The 19,225-nt window shown below is 43.3% G+C and overlaps 1 protein-coding gene across 4 annotated transcripts in view; it reads right to left on the reverse strand.

Moving 5' to 3' along the window:
* Positions 1 to 4,404: 4,404 nt before the first annotated feature.
* Positions 4,405 to 19,225, reverse strand: part of LOC122720852 (amyloid beta A4 precursor protein-binding family B member 1-interacting protein-like) — a 115,673-nt gene continuing 100,852 nt past the window's right edge. For all 4 annotated transcript variants that reach the window (XM_043947885.1, XM_043947886.1, XM_043947884.1 and 1 more), the window contains 7 exons: positions 11,679 to 11,849; positions 11,289 to 11,444; positions 10,981 to 11,214; positions 10,657 to 10,886; positions 9,861 to 10,523; positions 9,371 to 9,745; positions 4,405 to 9,307 (listed from right to left, as the gene is read on the reverse strand). In XM_043947885.1, the coding sequence (XP_043803820.1) occupies positions 7,883 to 9,307; positions 9,371 to 9,745; positions 9,861 to 10,523; positions 10,657 to 10,886; positions 10,981 to 11,214; positions 11,289 to 11,444; positions 11,679 to 11,849 (3,254 nt within the window). In that variant the 3' untranslated portion in view covers positions 4,405 to 7,882. The remainder of the gene's footprint in view (positions 9,308 to 9,370; positions 9,746 to 9,860; positions 10,524 to 10,656; positions 10,887 to 10,980; positions 11,215 to 11,288; positions 11,445 to 11,678; positions 11,850 to 19,225) is intronic.

Genomic DNA, 19,225 nt, shown 5'->3' on the forward strand with positions numbered 1-19,225 from the left:
CCCTCCACGCAAACTTATGCTTATTTCCCGTCGACGGAACTTTCGACGATCAAACTTAATTGACTGGCCGTCGGATAGACAAACTCGTTGGTGAAGTCAATAAAATGGGCCGAAACGAGAAGAAGAAGAAGAAGAAAAAGAAGAAGTCTTGGTGGCCGCATCTTCAAACTTCCTTTTTCTCTTTTCAACTTCGAGTTTTCCTTCGCCTTTTAAACGTGGAGACACACGTTTCGAGATGAATTTTTCGAACTCGTCTTTCGGAAGATTGGATCTGAATTCGAGGATCATTTAAACGTTTTATCGAAGGATTAATTCTGAATAATTCCGTGAAGAAGATCGGGGAGGAAAGATTTTTTTTCTTTCTTTCTTTCTTTCTCTTTTTCTTTCGTTTGGAGCGATATTCGTTCGGATTGGTGCTGCGTGGAACGATAGTTTCGAGTATATCGAAGCGAATATTTGTGGCCGAAGTGAACAGAATCGGTGAAATAATTTACAATATATAAAACGATCGAAGGAGATTCGCGTGAATTCGCGGAATATTTTCGAGGATGTTCTCACTGGCTAGGAACGTTAATTCTATCCTAATAAACTATCGATCGATATCCTCTTTTTTTCTTCTTCTCTATTTTTTTCACAACTCGAACAAAGTGTTCGCACGCCGAGTGAAAATCCACTTCGATGTGGAACGAATTCGAAATTGAAGTTTGAGTTGAAAAAGAAACAGGATCAGCGACACGAGGCTGAGGCGAGACTTCTTAAAAAAAAAAAAAAAAAAATATCGCGGAAGATGGAAACAAGTTGCTTGCTAAAGTAACTTCCTTCTGCCTCTCCTCCTCGTTCTTCTAATTCGCTAACGATTTCGCGGCCGAGGGCATCACCGGGACAAGCGATTACGAGTTTAAGGTAGCCGACAACTGGAGGAGCGTTGGCGGCGGCGGCGGCGGCGGCGGCGAGCTCCACTCCTCGTAAAATTATCCGTAATAAAATCGTGATTTACGCCCGTGTTCCTGGAAACCAGACCGCTCGAAACGTTCCACTATCCCGCTCTCGGTTCCTCTAACCGCGTCTCGCCCGTTTTATCTGTCCGCGCTCGTGCTCCTGCCTCGGGATACCTTGCACCATCTCCGTTCCCCTCCACGCTCATCTCGCAACACACTTTGACCTTTCCGTGCTTCGCCTTATTTTCCACCATCCCGAAACCTCTCGACCGGATCGATCCAATCCTACGTCCATCTTTTCGACTTTCTTCCTTTCATCGATCCTCCAATTCTCTTTCGTTCTACGACGCCTTTACAAAAATTGTAAAAATTATAAAAATTTCATCGATATATATATATATAAACTCGAAAGAGAGGAAACTTTGATAAGGAGAAGAAGGTAGGGAATTTTTCCAACGAAGCACGCGCATCAAATTCGAAACGACGCGTAAAAGTTGGGCGACGGTTTCATATCGTGATGCTTGTAAAAGGCGGAGGGGTGGTTGGTCGAAGAATTGGAAAGGAAAGCGAGAGAGAGAGAGAGAGAGAGAGAAATTTTCGGCTTGCGACAGAGGGAAAGAAGAAGAGCAGGGTTCTCCCCCTGGCGGGAGAGAAGGCTCGAGGGTCGCGTAAACGCAAAGTAGAACGCACGACTGCCATAAGTCGTAAAAGGAGGCTATAAAATTGTGGCCCCCGCGCCCACGGGCGGCCACTCGCCAATTTCATATATTTACGTCAATCTTCTCTCGAGTTATGAAACGGCATAGGTGAGGGTAACGTACGGTCCATGCTTGCGAAACTCTGAAAAGAAGGATCGCTTGCACTTATCGCGCGTGCATGCCTGTAATCGCCGCGTAACGTGATTCCTTTATAAACTCGAATTTCCTTCCAAGCAAACGAATCGCGATCCAACTCTTTCTCGATTCGGCTCGAACGGGTTTTTAAACGACGATGATTACCGTCATCCTGTTTCTTCCTCGCGTCGAATTATATTAAGCTATTCATATCATCCCGTGAGAACGTGTATACACCGTATATTTATTTATATCGAATCCGTACCGCGACTTTCCAATTTCGTTCCGTCGCGATTTCAAAATATTTTCCATATATATATATATGTATATGTATATGTATATGTATATACCGATTCAAGCGATTACGTGCTCTTCGTTCTTTTGTTATTATATTTCTGAAACGGCGGTATCGTGTTATATCGTATTACAATAACTCGATATCGCGCGTTCGATTATCGCGCATGGGAGAGGAAGAGGAGGAGGGGATGAAATTTTTTCCCTTTTAGAAAATTTCCACTCAGATGAGATAAACTGATTTCGCGGGGCGAGAAAATTGAAAATACGAAGCGTCGAAACGTGGAAAATAGGCGTTTAATTTTTTTTTTTTTTTTCTTCTTCTTTTTTATCGGATATCAGGGGACGATATTACGTTATACGAGCATATACGAGGATCGGCTTTATGCAAAGGAAATTCAATAGGCGAACAGTTTATGCGTACTTGCACGATGTGGTCCCTGCTGTGCACCACGGGAATATTAAAAAGAGAGGCTTTTTTATCGGACCGCTTTATGAACAGCAACGGTTTTATCACTTGCGCTCGCTGGAAACTCTTCAACCCCTCCCCTCCCTCCCTGATTCGGTATCTCGAACGCGCATGTGAAAATGAGCGGAACAAAAACGGGTGTTGTTTCGCTCGTGTCGTGAGATGCGATTACGGTATTTGTTCGGCGTGTGAAGGATATGAAAAAGAAGAAGAGGAAGAAGAAGAAGAAGAAAAAGAAGTCGATCATTGAAATATACCAAAAATTTATTTACATAAAAACATGAATATAATACCTATAATATTTCAACTGCTGCTTGCATTTTCTTCGCTTTTCCACTCGGTGTCAATGTATTCAAAAAAACAATCGAGATAGATCTTATCCAAAATTAATCGGTATTGCCGCATTCTTTTTTAAATCGTCGAGACAATTCATCGAACGAAAGTTATAAAGATTGACGGAGATAAAGAGAGAAAGAAAGAGAGAGAGAGAGAAATAGAAAATAACGAGAAACGATCATTAAACGGGTCTAATCCTTTAAGGATAGTGTATTCTTTAAAAGAAACGTAATCGATAATATGCAAACGCAATTCTGTTCGTCGGCCGAACGATCAAATCGGATCAAATCAAACGAAACTCAGTGGAGAAACCCTGTTCGCAACGCTCGATTCCCTTTTATTTGCTTTCTCTCCCTTCCCTTTTTCTCCTTCTCTCGCCTCCATTATTTCCTCCCTTCCATCCCTTCCTTCGATACGATTCATACGTGCGCGCGACAAGAACGAGAGAAAAAAGAAAAATCGTTTCCTTCCTGTCGTCATAAATAGCGCTTTTATATTATCAAAATCGGCGGAGCACGGTCGATTCGTCATTTTCATTCACCCCCTCCATCACCTTTCGCCATCAATTTTTTCTCGTGTTCGTTACAATATTTACAAAAAAAAAAAAAAATAAAAGAAAAGAATGTACGTACAAGATATATTCAGAATTATCGATGGAAAAAAAGGAAATAAAATATTAAGCAGGATATACGATTGATTAAAACATTTTATCGTTCATTTTCTCTCATTTCGCTTTCCTTCCCCGTCGATAGATGATACATCGTCGATCGACGTTTCGACAATTTTTCATTTTCAAAAATTTGAAATTCGAAATTAACGTTGTCCATCTCGCTTCCCTACGAATTTTTTGCACTCGACCCTCTTAGCAAGGGAATTTCGATTTTCCAATCAAATTATCGATCGTCGAATGTTCAAAAATTCTTAACCACCGTACGATGGTTACGCACGTCGCCACGACGCGAAATTGTATCGTTCGAGGATCGAACGATAAGAAGAGAAGATAAATCGTGGATAATCACGTTCACGTTCAACAACAACACGGTGACGATCGTTGTTGCGATCGGCGCTCGATCAGATCAGCGTTTATCAGGGGTAAGGAAACGATCTACCACGCTGAAGCTACCTGTCCATTTTTTTGTCCTCACACGCTTCCTCTCTTTCGTATTTTATTTCTTTTCTTCTTTCCTTCGCGTTGTTTAGCTCGATTAAGCAGCTCCTTAAACTGTACGGGTATAAAAAGGAATTGAATTCGCTTCGAGATTCTTATTAAAACGATCCTTACGAAAAGTGGGACCACGTGGCGCTCGTTCCTTCTTCGCGGGAATATTGTTCGAAGAAATTTTCTTTAACAAGCAACGCTAAAACGATGAAAAGAAGAGGCGAAAATCAAATAAACTCTGTAACCCAAACATCTGGCAATTATTTCTATTCTAATCTTAAAAGTCTTAAGATCTTATATAAAAAAAAAAAAAAAAAANAAAAAAAAAAAAAAAAAAAAGATATAAACTAAAATATAAACTTAAAAAAAAGATGGTTTTCATTTCTACATACTTTTATTAAATATTTGTACTCTACTTTCGAATCACAATTATGTACAAAATTAAAATAAATAAATCAAACCTTACAAATAATACAAATACGTAAAAACGTGTCGCTTTAATCGTATGGGTTACAGAATATTCGTTATTGATAAAAATTCCCTCGTCTTGGGATATTCGCCCAAAAGTACAAGTAACAGTAGTTTCCAAATTGTAGATATATTTAAAAAAGTAATGAGAAAAGAAAAATAGCGGTTTGTAGAGTTTCTCTTAAGAATTAAAAAAAAAAAAAAAAAAAAAGAAATCCTCTTCATATAGGTATCGAACTAAAATTATATCGCTTATTTATTCCTATACGTTTCGAGGAAATATCTTGGAAAATAAGAAACTAAAAATTTATTCTTTTTTTTTTTTTTTTCTTTTTTCAACAATCGATCAATTCCAATCCACATTCGAAACGCGAAAATTCACATTTCAAAATCAATTCTTCGTCCTTCCTTGTAATCGCAAATAACATCGAAATAAAATATTTTTAATCGTCCTACTATTTTTTACTCTCTCTCTCTCTCTCTCTCTCTCTTTCTCCTCTTCAATCTCGAGCAACCGCGTTGAAGAAGAATTCATTCCACGTGGTACTAGTCGAGCGATCGATCGTATCATCTTGGACGCGAGAAAAATCGGCCAGTGAATAATCTATCGCCGGCTAATATCGATACAATTGTGTCAATCAAAAAGAATATCGTTACTCGATATTATTGGTTCAGTTTCGATTGGACCTTGTTCACGATTACCATTCTCGAAATCGAGAATCGATATCCTAAATTCATTCCTTACGAATTATGCGGAAAAATCGAATAATACGATTGGAGTGTTTGTCGCGTGTCGGTGTTCGAAATGTGATTAGGAAAAAAAGCTCACCAGGAGAGGCACTGGATACGCGTAAAAAATTCTCCCTTTGTCATCTAGCTCCCGTATCAAAATTGATTTAGTAGAAAATATCGCATCTTCGTCGCTTCTTTCGGTATATATCGTTTTAAATGTCTTGTAAAAAGCTTGCAACCTCCTCGACGAAACTCCTTCCCTCTCTATCTTATATATTTTATTCCATTGCTTCTTTTTTTTTTCCTTTTTTTCATTTTTTCTTTTTTTTTTTTTTCTTTTTTTCTTTTTTTCTTACTCGAATACGCTTAACTTTCCAAGTTAAAAGATCCAAGAAAAAGGAGTAACCCACTCTTTGTTGTGAAATTCTATTTGGAGATAGCTCCGATTGATATAAGTTCGATATAAAAAAGTACGGTCAACGAGAGGCCTTCAGTCGTTGCTGAAAGACTTTGTATCGTGGAAATCCTCGTATTGCTCTTAATCGATACAAATGTAAAATGATGTCGTAATGTCTACGATTCATCGATCAGAAGTAGATGAGAACGGTGCGCATGGTAGAAAAGTCGATAGACGCTCTTCGATATTCGAGGATTCTTCGAGTTTGAGATCGAATTATTATACCTTGGGAGAACAATTGCGTTAAAAACATTCGAGCGAAACTATTTGCCGCGCACTACGTTAAAATCTCCAAGTGTTACTGATTCGGTACAAATGATCGATCGTGGAATCTATGAAGAATTACTTTGATATGTGGTGTATCGAATAAAAAGAGAAATAGGAAAGAAACGCTATTCGATCGCGTACCAAATGTCACGCTGACAATGTCGAAATTCGTAGATGGGATCATATGGATCGCACAGAAAATATTAAACGAGGTGGTATTCGGATACAACAGATACAATTTCAAAGTCCACGCGTCTTCTTTCGTCCCGATCGAAGACGAAATTATTGAAAAACACCCGTCGAAACGAGAGTCCATTCGTTTCGATTTTTCATCTGCGATAATTTAACTACGGATTTCGGAAGCAGCGAAACGGGAACGAAGATGAGAAATGAAAAATGATAGGAACGAGATATGTCGAGTCGTGGAGTGAAAACTTTTTTCTTGTAAAGAGTCGAGAATAAGAAGAAAGTCGCGTTTCGTCGAAAAAATTTAGCGTATTCGTAATCGTGTATGCGTACGCGTTCGTAGCAGAGCCTCGAACAGGATTCGCGTCCCCACTATCGAACGGATTATGCTTTATCGCGCTACGCGTCGTACACAGGATATTTCGTAATATCGTACGATATCGATCTAAACATACAGCATCAAAAAGTCGATATATCGATATAAACGCTCATACGTGTTTCCATTTATATACATACACACTTATGTACGAGTACGTTTAAAAAAAAAAAAAAAAAAAAAAGGAAACGCAATACGTGTCATCTTGCGTGTGTGAACGAAAAGTATGTCTGAGAAGCAATCCTCCGAACAAACGAAAAATTTGTTTACGTCCCGATTTTATCATTCCTTTTAACCGCGTCGCGATACAATTGTTCGTAATTGGAACAACGCAAAGAGGAAAAAAAAAAAAAAAGAAAAAGAAAAAAAATCGTCCTTCCATCTTACTCAACGCGAATTTGCTTAATTTGCGTCAGCGAGCATCAGAGATACCTTAGCTAAGCCTAGTTAACTCTGGATTATAAACTTGCACACAGAGATACGACCACGATTCTCGTGCATTTATCTTTTTTTTCTTCTTTCTTTCTTTTCTTAGTTTAAATTCGATTGCCTCGAAACCGAGAGGATCGCATCCTCGGATCGACCAGACGGTCGGAATCAATCGTCTCGGTCGTTTCCGAAACGGGAGACAACGAGATTAGCAGCTTAAGATTTATTATATCACATCGTCAATATGTGCGGCAGTATTTGCTTCTGAAACGGCCTGAATAAATTTGATCGGCCGTCGAGAAGAACTCGGCGCTGAGAATCGATGTTTCACATCGAAAACTCGTTGATAGTTTTAACCTGCAGCTCCGATTATTCGCGATTATACCAAACTTGTCGCTATATATATATATATAAAAAAAGAAAAAGAAAACGAAGGAAAAAGAAAATTCTCCTATATACGTTCGAGCCTCGGGACTCGACGCGCGTGATCTATCGTGATCATCGGTTTCGGATTGGCAGTATCGATCGCTAGACGCTTTCGTCCGCGACACGGACTTAAAATGTACACAAACGTATTTTAATCCTAGGGACGAGGGGTGGTCGCGGGTGTTCAATTGCGGAGCGAACACCGAAAGAAAGGATCGTTTGAAGGCGGTTTCCAAATGCAAAAACGTGGTGGCGAACAACGCAAAAGCCGAACCTCTCCCCTCGAGTCTAAGTATAATCGTCCAACTCCTCCGCGTTTCCCTTCGCCTCGCCGCCCTCGTTTCCCTCGGACGATCGACGCGAACACAGACTCGAACGGTTTAGGACCTCGAAAAGCACGGGTGACCGAAATCACGGAGAGAAGAAAGCTTCCTCCCTTATCAGCCCTTCCACCAGCTGCACAAACAGCAAAACCATCGCCTCTCGGGATGGGGCTGGAGCATCTGCTATTGTCAGTGCATCGCCCTGGTGGTGGTCAAATGGGTGGTCTCCGCCCTTTTGGGCGGCGGGGGCGGCGGCCTTCGTTTACTCGCGATCGCGTTCACGATGTTGATGCTGCGATTCTCGTCGGCGAACCTGACGCTCGGCTGGCGGCCGGGGCTCGACGCGTATTCGACGGGGGCGTGTGGGTCCGTCGCGTACACGTTCTCGTACAGATTGTCGGCCCCGTAGTGTTCCTGAACCCAGTTCGACACGTTCGTTTCCCTGTAATCGGCGACGGCGGGCGGCGGGTCCCGGAAACCGAGCACCTCGTGAGGGGTCGTGGTCGAATCCAGCTTGCACTTCTGCGCCACTTGCCACTTCTTCCTCATCACCCTCTGGAGATCCTTGAGGAAATCGCCGGGAGGCGCCTGATCGGACGCGGCCAGCTTCTTGGGGGAGGTGAGCCTCGTGCTGTCCGACCTCCTGGGCGGCATCGGTTTCCTCTGCGGCAAAGCGGGGCTCCCCGGCTCCTGTTGAGGGGGAAGGTTGAACGTGATCTTCTTCCCGGTGCCGGTCTTCGACTTGGGCGACGTGGGTGGCTCTTGAATGGTGACCCTGCGTTGAGGCTGGGGGCTGGAGGCAGCTTTCAACTCGGCCAGGTAAGGAGGGGCCGCGTAGTGGCCAGCCGCCGACCCTTGCTTCATGGCGCTTCGCCTCACCGTGTCCATGTTCGGATTCGGCCTGATAGGCTGGATCGCGTTGTTGTGCTGCTGCTGTTGGTGGTGGTGGTGGTGGTGGTGGCCACCGTACATCGACTCTATCTTCGAGTTCTGCCTCGTCAGGCTGGAGCCGTTCCCGTGTTGCTGTTGGGAGCCGTAGGCTGGCGGGGGAACGAACGGAGGAGGCGAGGCGAAGTTGGGCGAGGTGGGGGCGTAGGTCGGTGTGCTGGCGCTCGAGCCCGGATAGGAACTGTGCGGCGACGATACCGAGTTCGCGGCGTTGCTCGCGTGAACGGCGTTCTGCGGGTTCTGCGAAGCGTAGCTCTGGCTGTTCTGCATCGTCGGGTTGCCGCTGCTCGGATTCGAATACATCTGTTGCTGATTGTTGGACGAAGGTCTGGACGAGGCGTGGGTCGGTGTGCCTTCCGGTGTGATCGACGACGAGCTCGAGGATGCGGATTGTTTCGGCCTTGCTCGACGAATCGTTCCCGTCTCGCCGACCAGAGGGCTCGGGGGTGGCGGGAGGGACGCCAAACTCAACGAGGAACCGGTGAGTTCCGGGGTGTTGCACACGGGCAGTTCGCCAGGCGCTGGAGGAGGTGGCAATGAGTCCAACGAGAGATTCGATCTGAACATCTCTGGCGGAGGTGGGGGGAGCGGCTCGTTATCGGATTCTGCCTCCTCCGTGACTCTCGAGGGCGAGGGTGGCGGTGGTAACGAGGTGATCGAGTCCATCTGGAAAAACGTATCGAAACGTAACGATCGGATTCGTTTAAACGCGCTATCCAATGTACTAACCATACACGACGGTATAGGGCTGGTTGGTGTTTTCGATTCCTGATTATCCGATCTGTTGTAGCCCATAGGGCTCGCTCTTTCTCTGACCGGTGTGCCGGGCGGTACAGGGCTGACAGGGGTCGCGTTACCGGATCTATGATGTCTCTTCAAAGTTCCGGATCCGTCCGAGTCGGTGCCGCTCCTTCTTCGACTGTGCCTTCTGGTCAACGTTCCGGAACCGGAGCTGGTCGGGCTGGGACACGAGTCTGGCTCGTCGCGAACCGTTTCGCCCACTTCCTTCAATTGTCTCGTGATCGAGGTTAGGGGCAATTTTGGATTCATCGAGGGTTTCCTCTTTATCGTGCCCGTTGGAAACTCGCCACATTCGAAAGCTACCTACCGTGCAAAAATAAAAAAAAAAACGAGACGATAAAAGAGGTTGGAGAGAGATCGCGAGATTAAAATTCGAAACTCGAGTTTAAAATGCAAGGATTATCGTCGCGCTGTTTACCTCGCAACTACTGGGTGCTCCGTCCGACAGGCATCCGCTGGAACTCGAGCTACTCGCTCTGCTCAGTCTACCGTCGTTATTGTAACTCTGCCGTTGCTCGGAATTGTAACTTTGCCTCTGGCCTTCGTACTGTCTAGCATTAGCCACTTCCGCGTTGTGCCTCGAATTTTCCGTGAATTGGCGAGCGTTGTCGTTGCTGGTGTTGTACTGAGTTTGATTCTGAGTTGGGGGGGCGATCGAGCTAACCGAACACGACCTCGCGTGGGCCAGCATATCGAGATCCTCCTGAGCGAGCTCGTCGACCAGAGTCCTGTAATTTTCCATCAACTGTCTTCCGTACTTGGCCACTCTGATCCCAACCATCCATCGTTCCAGAGACGCGTTGTCCTCCGCGCAAAGGAATTTGATGTACTTGGTCGATTTAGGTTGCTGCAGCCTCGGGTGTTTCACGGCGAAACAAAAATCTGTCGGGGCTTTGTATTTCTTTTTCCACCCGATACCGTAGTAAATTTGATTCACGTCGAACGTGGCCAGGCAAACGAGGTCACGAGCGGTACGAGCCTTTTCCTTCGGCCAATAGTAGAGGCCGGATGCTCGAAGAATAAAATGATATCTCTTCCATCCCTTCTTGCTATCAGATTTCAGATACAACGGTCCCTCCACCTAAACGATCAAAGTTGAAACATTATTCCTCTTTTAATTTTCTTTTTCTTTCTTTTTCTTTCTCGAAATTACGATGAGATAGCATCAAACGTTATCGACGCAACGAATCGAAAGCATTCCAACTTGCAATTACCTCTGGCACGCCAACGTTACTGCTCGAAAAGAATTCCTCGAGAAGAATATTGCGCGAGTGATCGTCGTATTCGCCGCAACTTCTGTCGGATAGACCCAGAAGAAATCTCTCTGGAGTGAGGAAGAGTTGGGTCTTTTCTGGCCTCTCGACGAAAAGCAGCTTGTTCTTCGAGTCTCTGGTCCACAGTAAAAGATTTTCCACCAGCAATTCGTGATCTTCGTATACCCTCTCTAAAAAAAGGAAAAAGAAAACGGATCTCAGAATGAAAAATTGTCCGCAAACGATTTCTTTTCGATCGAAAAGAAAAATGGAAGAAATATTCACCCATGAAAAGGTCGGGCAAATGCTCGACCACCGTCCACTTTGGATCCATCGGCACGTGATTCTTATCGGCTAGAAGCCTGCACACGTGTGCCACGCTCATCCCTTCGTCCACGAGCAAGCTTTTCCCGCTCCCGTCCAAGGTGAACGCTTTGATGAACAGCTTCTGAACGCTGGCTTCGCGCATCTTCTCCAACGCCAACCGGATCTTCTCTGCCTTGACTCGGCTCGCCGCGTCTTTCCCCGCAAAAATTCACAGCGTTAAAACACCTAAACTATCCTCATATTATTGAAAAATGTCGAAAACTCACCCATGAGTTGGTGAGATTGCTGCTGCGGACCCGTGTGCATGGCGGTCTGAGGTGGTTTGTGCCCGGAACCGCTGCTGCTCGCGGAACTCTCACTGGACAACATCGACACCGTGTCCGAGAACGCGCTGTCGTTGTCGGGACTGTCGGTGCGCATAGCTGAAAACAAATACTATTTGTTGACATTGATCGAAGGGATCCTACCAAATAATATGAAATAATAGAAAATTCGCCAATAGAAATTTCTTTCGCTTCGCATCATCTGTGCGAAAGAGGTTTTACCTTATTTATAAGAGTCGAAACTTTAAGCGGTAAATATCAAGTAATATTCGAATCGTTCCATGGACAATCTAGACAAATAGAGAGGAAAAAAAAAAAAGGAATCATACGTACCTCCTTCGTTTTTGCCGATATCGGTATTGTCGCCAGGGGTGATTCTAGCGCTATTAGGTCGGCCCTGTCTCTGCGAGTCGGGTGCAGGTGTGGAAGCGATGTCGCCATCGCAGCGGCGCTCCAGAGCGCACAACTCGCCAAGGATGGCGTCCAGATCGACATCCTGGGAATCTGCAACGAAAACGTATAATACGAATAAGATCGAGATTAATCTTAGTGCGAAAACAAAGCGAGCTCTTTTTATCGATAAAACGACAAAAAAGAGACGAAGAAAAAAGGAAGAGTGGATGGAATAATATGGAGAGTGAATATCGGATAGGCGGGTATGCTAAAGGAAGGAGCGTGTTCGATCGTAATGGGGGAAACTGCTAATGGACGCGAATTATGAACGATCCAGCGATGAAACCAGTTCCGCGCTAATTACCCGCACGATTGTACGGTCGTCTGGTAACCGCACGCAGGCCTCCTTCGTGTTCCACGAATGTGAAACGAGGCCTCGGACCGCGGACTCGTGTACCTGACCTCGTGCAACACCGAGGCGAAAGTCCTTGGCTCGCCAAGAAACCAACGGTTTTAATTGCGACCGTAGATCGTTTACTCGTAAACCGGTCGATGCCTGTTTTTGGAATCCCTTCCCTCGTGTAAATCAATCTTTCCAACCCGATTCGATTCGAGACGAATAACGGACGGATTCTATTTCCACAATGCTACGATAATTTCGAATCGAAGCGAGACGAATAACGCGAGACGAAAGTTGCAACTAACCCTCTTCCGGGGCCGAACATTCCTCTCGCGGCGCGATAATTATCGCGGGATCCTTTCCCGTACGTGATAACATCGACTTCGTTAAGATAATTAACGAAATTAAGTTCGCGACCGGTTGGTAGAGGCAACACGGATTTTTCAATCAAGAGAAAATTGTTCCAACGAATTGTGCAATCGTTGCTGTTCGCTACTACGTTACGAGCTATATCTGTAAGTAAAAAAAAAAAAAAAAAAAAAGAAAAGGAAGAAAATAATATCGAAGAAACGAAATAACTTTGATCGATATCTACGTTGCTTCGAAGAAGAAACGTTCCCCAAGATTATTTTATCGTTCATCGACTGTTGCCCTCCTTTCATAACAGAGCTCGCAATTAGCGAATAACAGTTCAGAATGAAATTCTCGCGAAGAGTTACGAAGGCGTGAGACATTCCATCGCCAGCCTCCCGAGCTAAGGGCGCTGCGTAGCCTCTCTCTAAAATCCATCAAATCCTTTCTAAAACAGTTTTCCTTTTGGTATTCTTAAACTATAGAGACTATAATAGAACTCGTGCGGGATATAAGATGCGACACGCTTTATCAAGGTGATCAATTACTCGCGAATTAGTGTCAAGATCGTTTCTAATTCGGATCGTACGAGAGTTAATCCTAGAAAGAGAGAGATGATACGTAGCGGGGATATATATATATATATATATATATATAATGTAATTTGGTGAATTTGTATTTAATATTCATTCGTTTTATCAATACGAATCTGTCGTTTCCACGAACAAAAGACGAATTTATTTACATGTATCGGAGTTAAGAGAAACGAAAGATCGAGTGAATGAATGACAAAGTCAATGTGGAATGCGACGATATCTCGTTCAGGATTGTCTAGCCAATACGTCGGCGACGATAGGAAACCCAAGAAACTCGGGCTAACGTTATCAATCGGATTCTTCGCTTTGAATTTCCAACCTGCTGACATTTAATTCAGCAGAAAAGGAGCTCGGTGTTCGTTACTTCGTTATAATGTGTACGATACCCGTGCAAAATGGACGTCCGTTATCTTCAGATTCGACGTTCATTAACACCTTTGTCGAACAAAATATTATCTGTATGTGTTATCTCAAATTAACTTTTTCTCTTCTCAATCTTTCGGATTTTAAGGTCGATTAAACGAGATATAGGGGGAAGAAGAAGAAGAAGAAGAAATGGGATAAAAGGAAGCAAATGACGCGGTGAAAAGTGAAACCGCGACAATAGATAACCTACACAATAGGGTAATGATAGGAGAAACGACCTTGAGCAGCCAAATCTTCGACCGGCTGCCTATAATTAGAACGAACAATAAGAGCTCGCTAATCACCGATTGTTGGGCCCAAGAGCGAAACCATTCAGTAGTTTCGGAACAGTCATCTGCTTAACAATGAGCTCTAATCGTGGCCGAGCTTAACTTCTCGATCGGTCGGAGAGGACCGACGCTTTTCAACTCGCCGACCAACCGATCGTAACAATGGGAACGGAAATTCCCTGGAAATCGAATCTTCCTTCAATGATAATATTTTATCGTCCCGTCTTTCGATAATATTTTTGGTCTATCTTTTTTAATCGCATCGAAGGTGAATTTTTTCCTTTCCCGTCACTTAAAAAAATATATATATATATATATAATTTTCTTCTCCAATATTTCTCATTAATTATTATCTCGAACGAGTATCGTTAAACTCTACATTCGTTTAGACAAAAAGTATTTTATTGCACTTCACTGTGAACGAAGTATTATATGTATTTTTGTAACTGAAAATTACTAGATAATTTGATAGTAACGAGCTTGGTAATTTAATTGATAATTAAATTTAATTCAACATTTCGCAATATTTGCGAGCGAGAGACCGAGGCCGTAAACCACCAGGATATCGAATGAATAAAATTAAGCAAATATTTTCAGAAATCTAAATCCTCCGTTGATCGTCAGATTACCGGTAATTTCAGAGATTCGCGAAGCTAAACATATTCGAAATTCTAGTCGATAATATATATATATATATATATATATATATATATATATATCGAATTGCGTGCTCGAAAGCCATCGACAAAACGGGGGTGCATAATTTACCTTTCGATGATTATCGATCGGTATGCGTACACAAATACGAAAGCGAGAATTCGTTGTATATATTTTATCTAAAACATCTAAATCGTTATTGTTTATTCGAATTCGTAATTTCCCTTTCTTTCTTTCTTTCTTTCCTCGCGCGAGAGGCGAGAGGCGTACGCGATCCAATGGAGATTCGAACCCGATTCGAAGCAGCTCGTTCCGAACGAAACTGAAACCGATGACGAGCTTGCACCGAGCCTGCACTTTCCACGTTCACAAACGATGGAATAACCTCGGCTACGCCTCGTAAACTCGCGAAATAAGCCAACGGATTACCGTTAGCCACGCGTCTACCACCGCCTCGATGCCGTCCAATGGGACACGAGCAACGTCCAATTTGTATTCCCGCAAGGATCCACATCCGACACAGAGGTGATGCACGTGCGTTTTCGTGTCGCGTTAATGCCCAACCACGTTCACGCGCGATCCTCCTCCACGATACGACACGTACCATCTATCCTCGCAATGCTCTCCTCCTCGTCCACCAGACGAGGAAACTATAAAATTTTTAGGGAGTCCGGGGGCGAAACGCGTCACCCATTCAACAATGTGTGTGAACAAGCCGAGCCGAGTTTAGTCAGTCTGTGCACACTTTCTTCGTTGAATAACGAAGGAGGATGCTCTATTCGTTTTCCAATACACCTTTTCTTCTTCTTTTTTTTTTTTGAGAAAGAGAGAGAATTAATTTGATTGGACAAAGAGGAATCGAATCTTAAAGATTTCGAGAAAAAAAAAACGGTAAAGTATTCACTCGTGGAAGAAAGTTTAAACACGTTGGATAAAAAAGAGTACGAGAGTAATAAATAATGGCTCCCGAGTGACGGCTACGGATTTAAATACGAATAACAAATTGGTATTTTTGAGGCGTGGTTATTGTTGATTAAACAACGATGATTAATCGCGCCGATAAGTAGTGGTTTTATATTTGTAATATATTACGATGAGCATTATTCGAATTCCATTCAAGGTAAATAATTTCTCGCGGATAAGTTAAATTATAAACGAGAAGTCATTTCAATATCGCGATATATAAATCCCGATAATCCGAAAGGCTATCCATCGGTCGACTATCGGCAGCGAGGCGTCGAGAAGCGTTCTCATCGTGGCAAAATGATCGAGTGAAGAGAGAGAGAGAGAAAAAAAACACGTCTTTATCGCAACGAAAGCGATCTCGATGAGAATTCGTTCGAGGGATCGGGAAGCCTACTTTCTATCTGCTTTCTCGCGACACTGCATTATCACCCGGTCGAATCCGAGTCTGTGTATCTAAAAGCTTCCTGTTCCTCTACTCTGTGTGGTGGCTGGCCGTTCGTCGTTCCTTCTTAGATCTCAGACATCGCTAATTGGATACCTTTTGCTGCACCTACCTTTACTGGCAAGATAACCCAATATACTCTCGTTGCTTCCGAAATTCGCCAGCATGTTCGATAATTTCACGCCGATCTTTTTTTTGATCGATCAGCATCTAACAACACGTACACGTCTAACGACACATTATTATCCTCGTGGAATGGGAGCAAAATCGTATCAACACTTCGGGTGACTCGTAAACCCTGTGTATACAAACATTCCTTCGACGATTTTCGACGATTTGGAAAATTCGGGATAACGAAACCCGCGACGTAATATCAAATTCGCGAATTATTCGATAATTGGATCGAGAACGGATCGAAAGGAGGATCGAAGCGATGAATGGTACGGATCGAGGTATAGATAGAGGTAGATGGTGGAAAAAGAGGGATCATTGGGCGAGATAACGCGGCAGGAGACGGGGAGATACGCGACACGAACGCATGTTTACCGCGCGTGCGACGGCGCTCGACTAAAGGCCTTAAGGTGAACACACTTGCCTCTTGCCTCGAGAGTTTTCCACGCGGACGCGCTCCACGCTTGCGTGTAGGTGTACCTCGTACGTGGTTATGTCTCCAAAGCGGTAAAGAGGGTTGGACGTGCACGGGGAATTACGCAAACGTCCATTAGACTGGCTATTAGCGTTAAAAATTATTTCACGCGATCATCGGCCTGAGGAAAGCAAACGAGAGAGAGAGAGAGAGAACAAAGGAGAACGGGAGGATAGGAGAGGGGGAATGAGAATGAAATTCGAATGGAAATTCGGTAAATTTGATTTTCATTCGTCGTGAAATGGAGGAGTAAATTTTTTTTTTTTTTTTTTCTTTTCGATAACGATCAACATTGTTACGTTTAATTCGAGCGGAGAACGATATACAGTTACGGGATCGTTACTTAACCGGTATAAATCTTCCGATTTAATGCGTTTCATCGTGTCATAATTCGTATTGTATTCGCTGATTAAATGCATAATAATCCACAAATGTGAAAGTGCTAATACGTTTTATAGCCGGCATAAAACGTAACAAGCCGTGAAAGCTGTTGTAAGATAACCGCCTCATTAAGCGCATTATGTTGTATCGATCACTCCGATTCGAATAAAACCGATCTTGAAAGAAGAGACGATATCATTATACATATATATATATATTATATATATTTTGAGAATTGCGAACGAATATTAAAAAATCGCTCCTCTCCTTTCGAAACGATGAAAAGTATCTTCAAACTTGAACAAAATTAGTTCGAATCGGGATATGCCTCGTATTTTCGTAATTAACAAAACTTTCTACATCGAATATATATATATATATATATCTTATCTCCGTCCCTTCATATTCTCCACACTCTACACAAACACCACGAGACTCAATTTCCTAATTACTTCAACCGCCACCCACGCCGTTCCTCTTCCAACATAAACGACAAATCGTGTCAAACGTTAAAGTAGTACTCTGCCAATCCTCCAACATCTCCGACATGGAAACGTTCATCTTTTCGTCGATGATCGATTAATCGTCGGATCTGGAATCGGTTGAGGATTTTCGAACGATCGAACAACGAACAACGACCGCGATCGAATCGAATCGAATCGAATCGAATCGAATCGAAAAACACTGGGAGGGGAAAAAATATAGATCGAATCGCGTTGTGGGACGCGAGTGCCTTCCGTTCGTTGGCACGGACAGCCAGACGGGGGAGAGGAGGAGGAGGAGGAGGAGGAGAGAGAGAGAGAAAGAGTTCACGGACCGAGGAGAAGATTCGTATTGATCGAAGTGTGGGCGCCAAACGGCCGATTTGATAAATTACAATCGACGCCAGCGCTCGTGGATCGGTCTTCTCCTTTTTTTGCAACTAATTTGCGTTGTAATTCTTGTCGCCCAAGTACGAGCGGAACGCTGGAAGGGAGGGAACAAGGGATGGACGGTGATTAATGCGGTTCGATACGGTTTATCGTCGCGTCGCTTCGCGTCCGAGACTGAGCTTCTTCCCCTTTCTCGTCACAACTGAATTCGAAGCGGCGTTATCGACGATTTTAACGTAACATCCGTCTCTGCACTCCAATTGAACGAAATTGGAATCGCGTCTTCCGCGCGAGATTCTTTGAAACTCGTCTTTAGTTACACGCGAATCGAATTCGATTACTTTCTTTATTATTTATCTCTGATTTCAAGATTCCCCTGCAAAATTTCGTGGAAATTCTATTCTCGAATTTTATCACGGCAGACGCATCGATACAATCATTATCAAGTTTGGTTAACCTTCGTTTCTTTATTTTTCTTCTTCTTTTTTCTTTTTTTGTTTTCTTCGTTCTTCCCCTCGACAACGTACGGCGAGCGGAGGCGCGATTGCGATCGAGGCAAGGTTCGTTCACCCCTGTCGATTATGCGAATACGCAAAGCGAGCGATAAACGCGTAACCCAGATTAATCGAACCGCATAAATCATTCTTGGCTAGACTTTTGACGATCAATATTTTTCTTCTCCGCGTTCGTTCATTATCTCTGGCGAAAAGAAAATCGACACTTTTCCACGGGTGGCGTCAGACTCGACGGCCGATCGGCGTCTGACCCCTGAGATCCTTCGTTAATATATTATGGAAACGATACCGCAATATTTTTCACCGCAAATTTGTTACATTCTATCAGCCGCCTTTTATTCAGTTTCGTGTTCAAATCTAAATACTACGAGTTGACTTATATCCGTCTGAATTACGTCTGGCTGATAACGTCCAAATGAAAAAATTTAGTTTATTAATGGAATTACAAAAGGAATTATAAACTCGTACAACTCGTAATTTTTGATCCGTCGGATTAATCGAAGCGCTCGAAAAATCCCTCGTATCGTATTATCTGCTACGTCAGTATTACGTCGTAAAAAAAAAAAAAAGAAAGAAAGAAAGAAAGAAAAATAATACGATTCTTTGTTTCCCGTTAAGTTTACGCAACACGTTATTCGCAAGGAATAGGAAAGTATCGAGTATCGACGATTAAACGAATAGATGATTAAGTAAAATTAATCACTCGGCGTAGAATATAACTGTTCTCCAGAGAAGAGGTAAGAAATAAACGTGCATACGACATCCAAGTGCTCTCCAACCAGCATAAAATAATTTTTCCATCTTTTTATCGAGTGTGAACGATAATTTCTGAATTTCACGCCGCAGCTGCGTCGTATTTGACCAATTGTGCCGCGAAAAACGGTCTTTGCAAAACGTTATCTCCCCGAAAGCGATTAATTCGAAAGATTTGATCGATCGAAATTTCGCAATGACATAAGCCATTTT

The sequence above is a fragment of the Apis laboriosa genome, unplaced genomic scaffold, assembly GCF_014066325.1.
Source record: "Apis laboriosa isolate Shangri-la unplaced genomic scaffold, ASM1406632v1 scaffold13_cov153, whole genome shotgun sequence".
In the NCBI taxonomy this organism is placed as follows: domain Eukaryota; kingdom Metazoa; phylum Arthropoda; class Insecta; order Hymenoptera; family Apidae; genus Apis; species Apis laboriosa.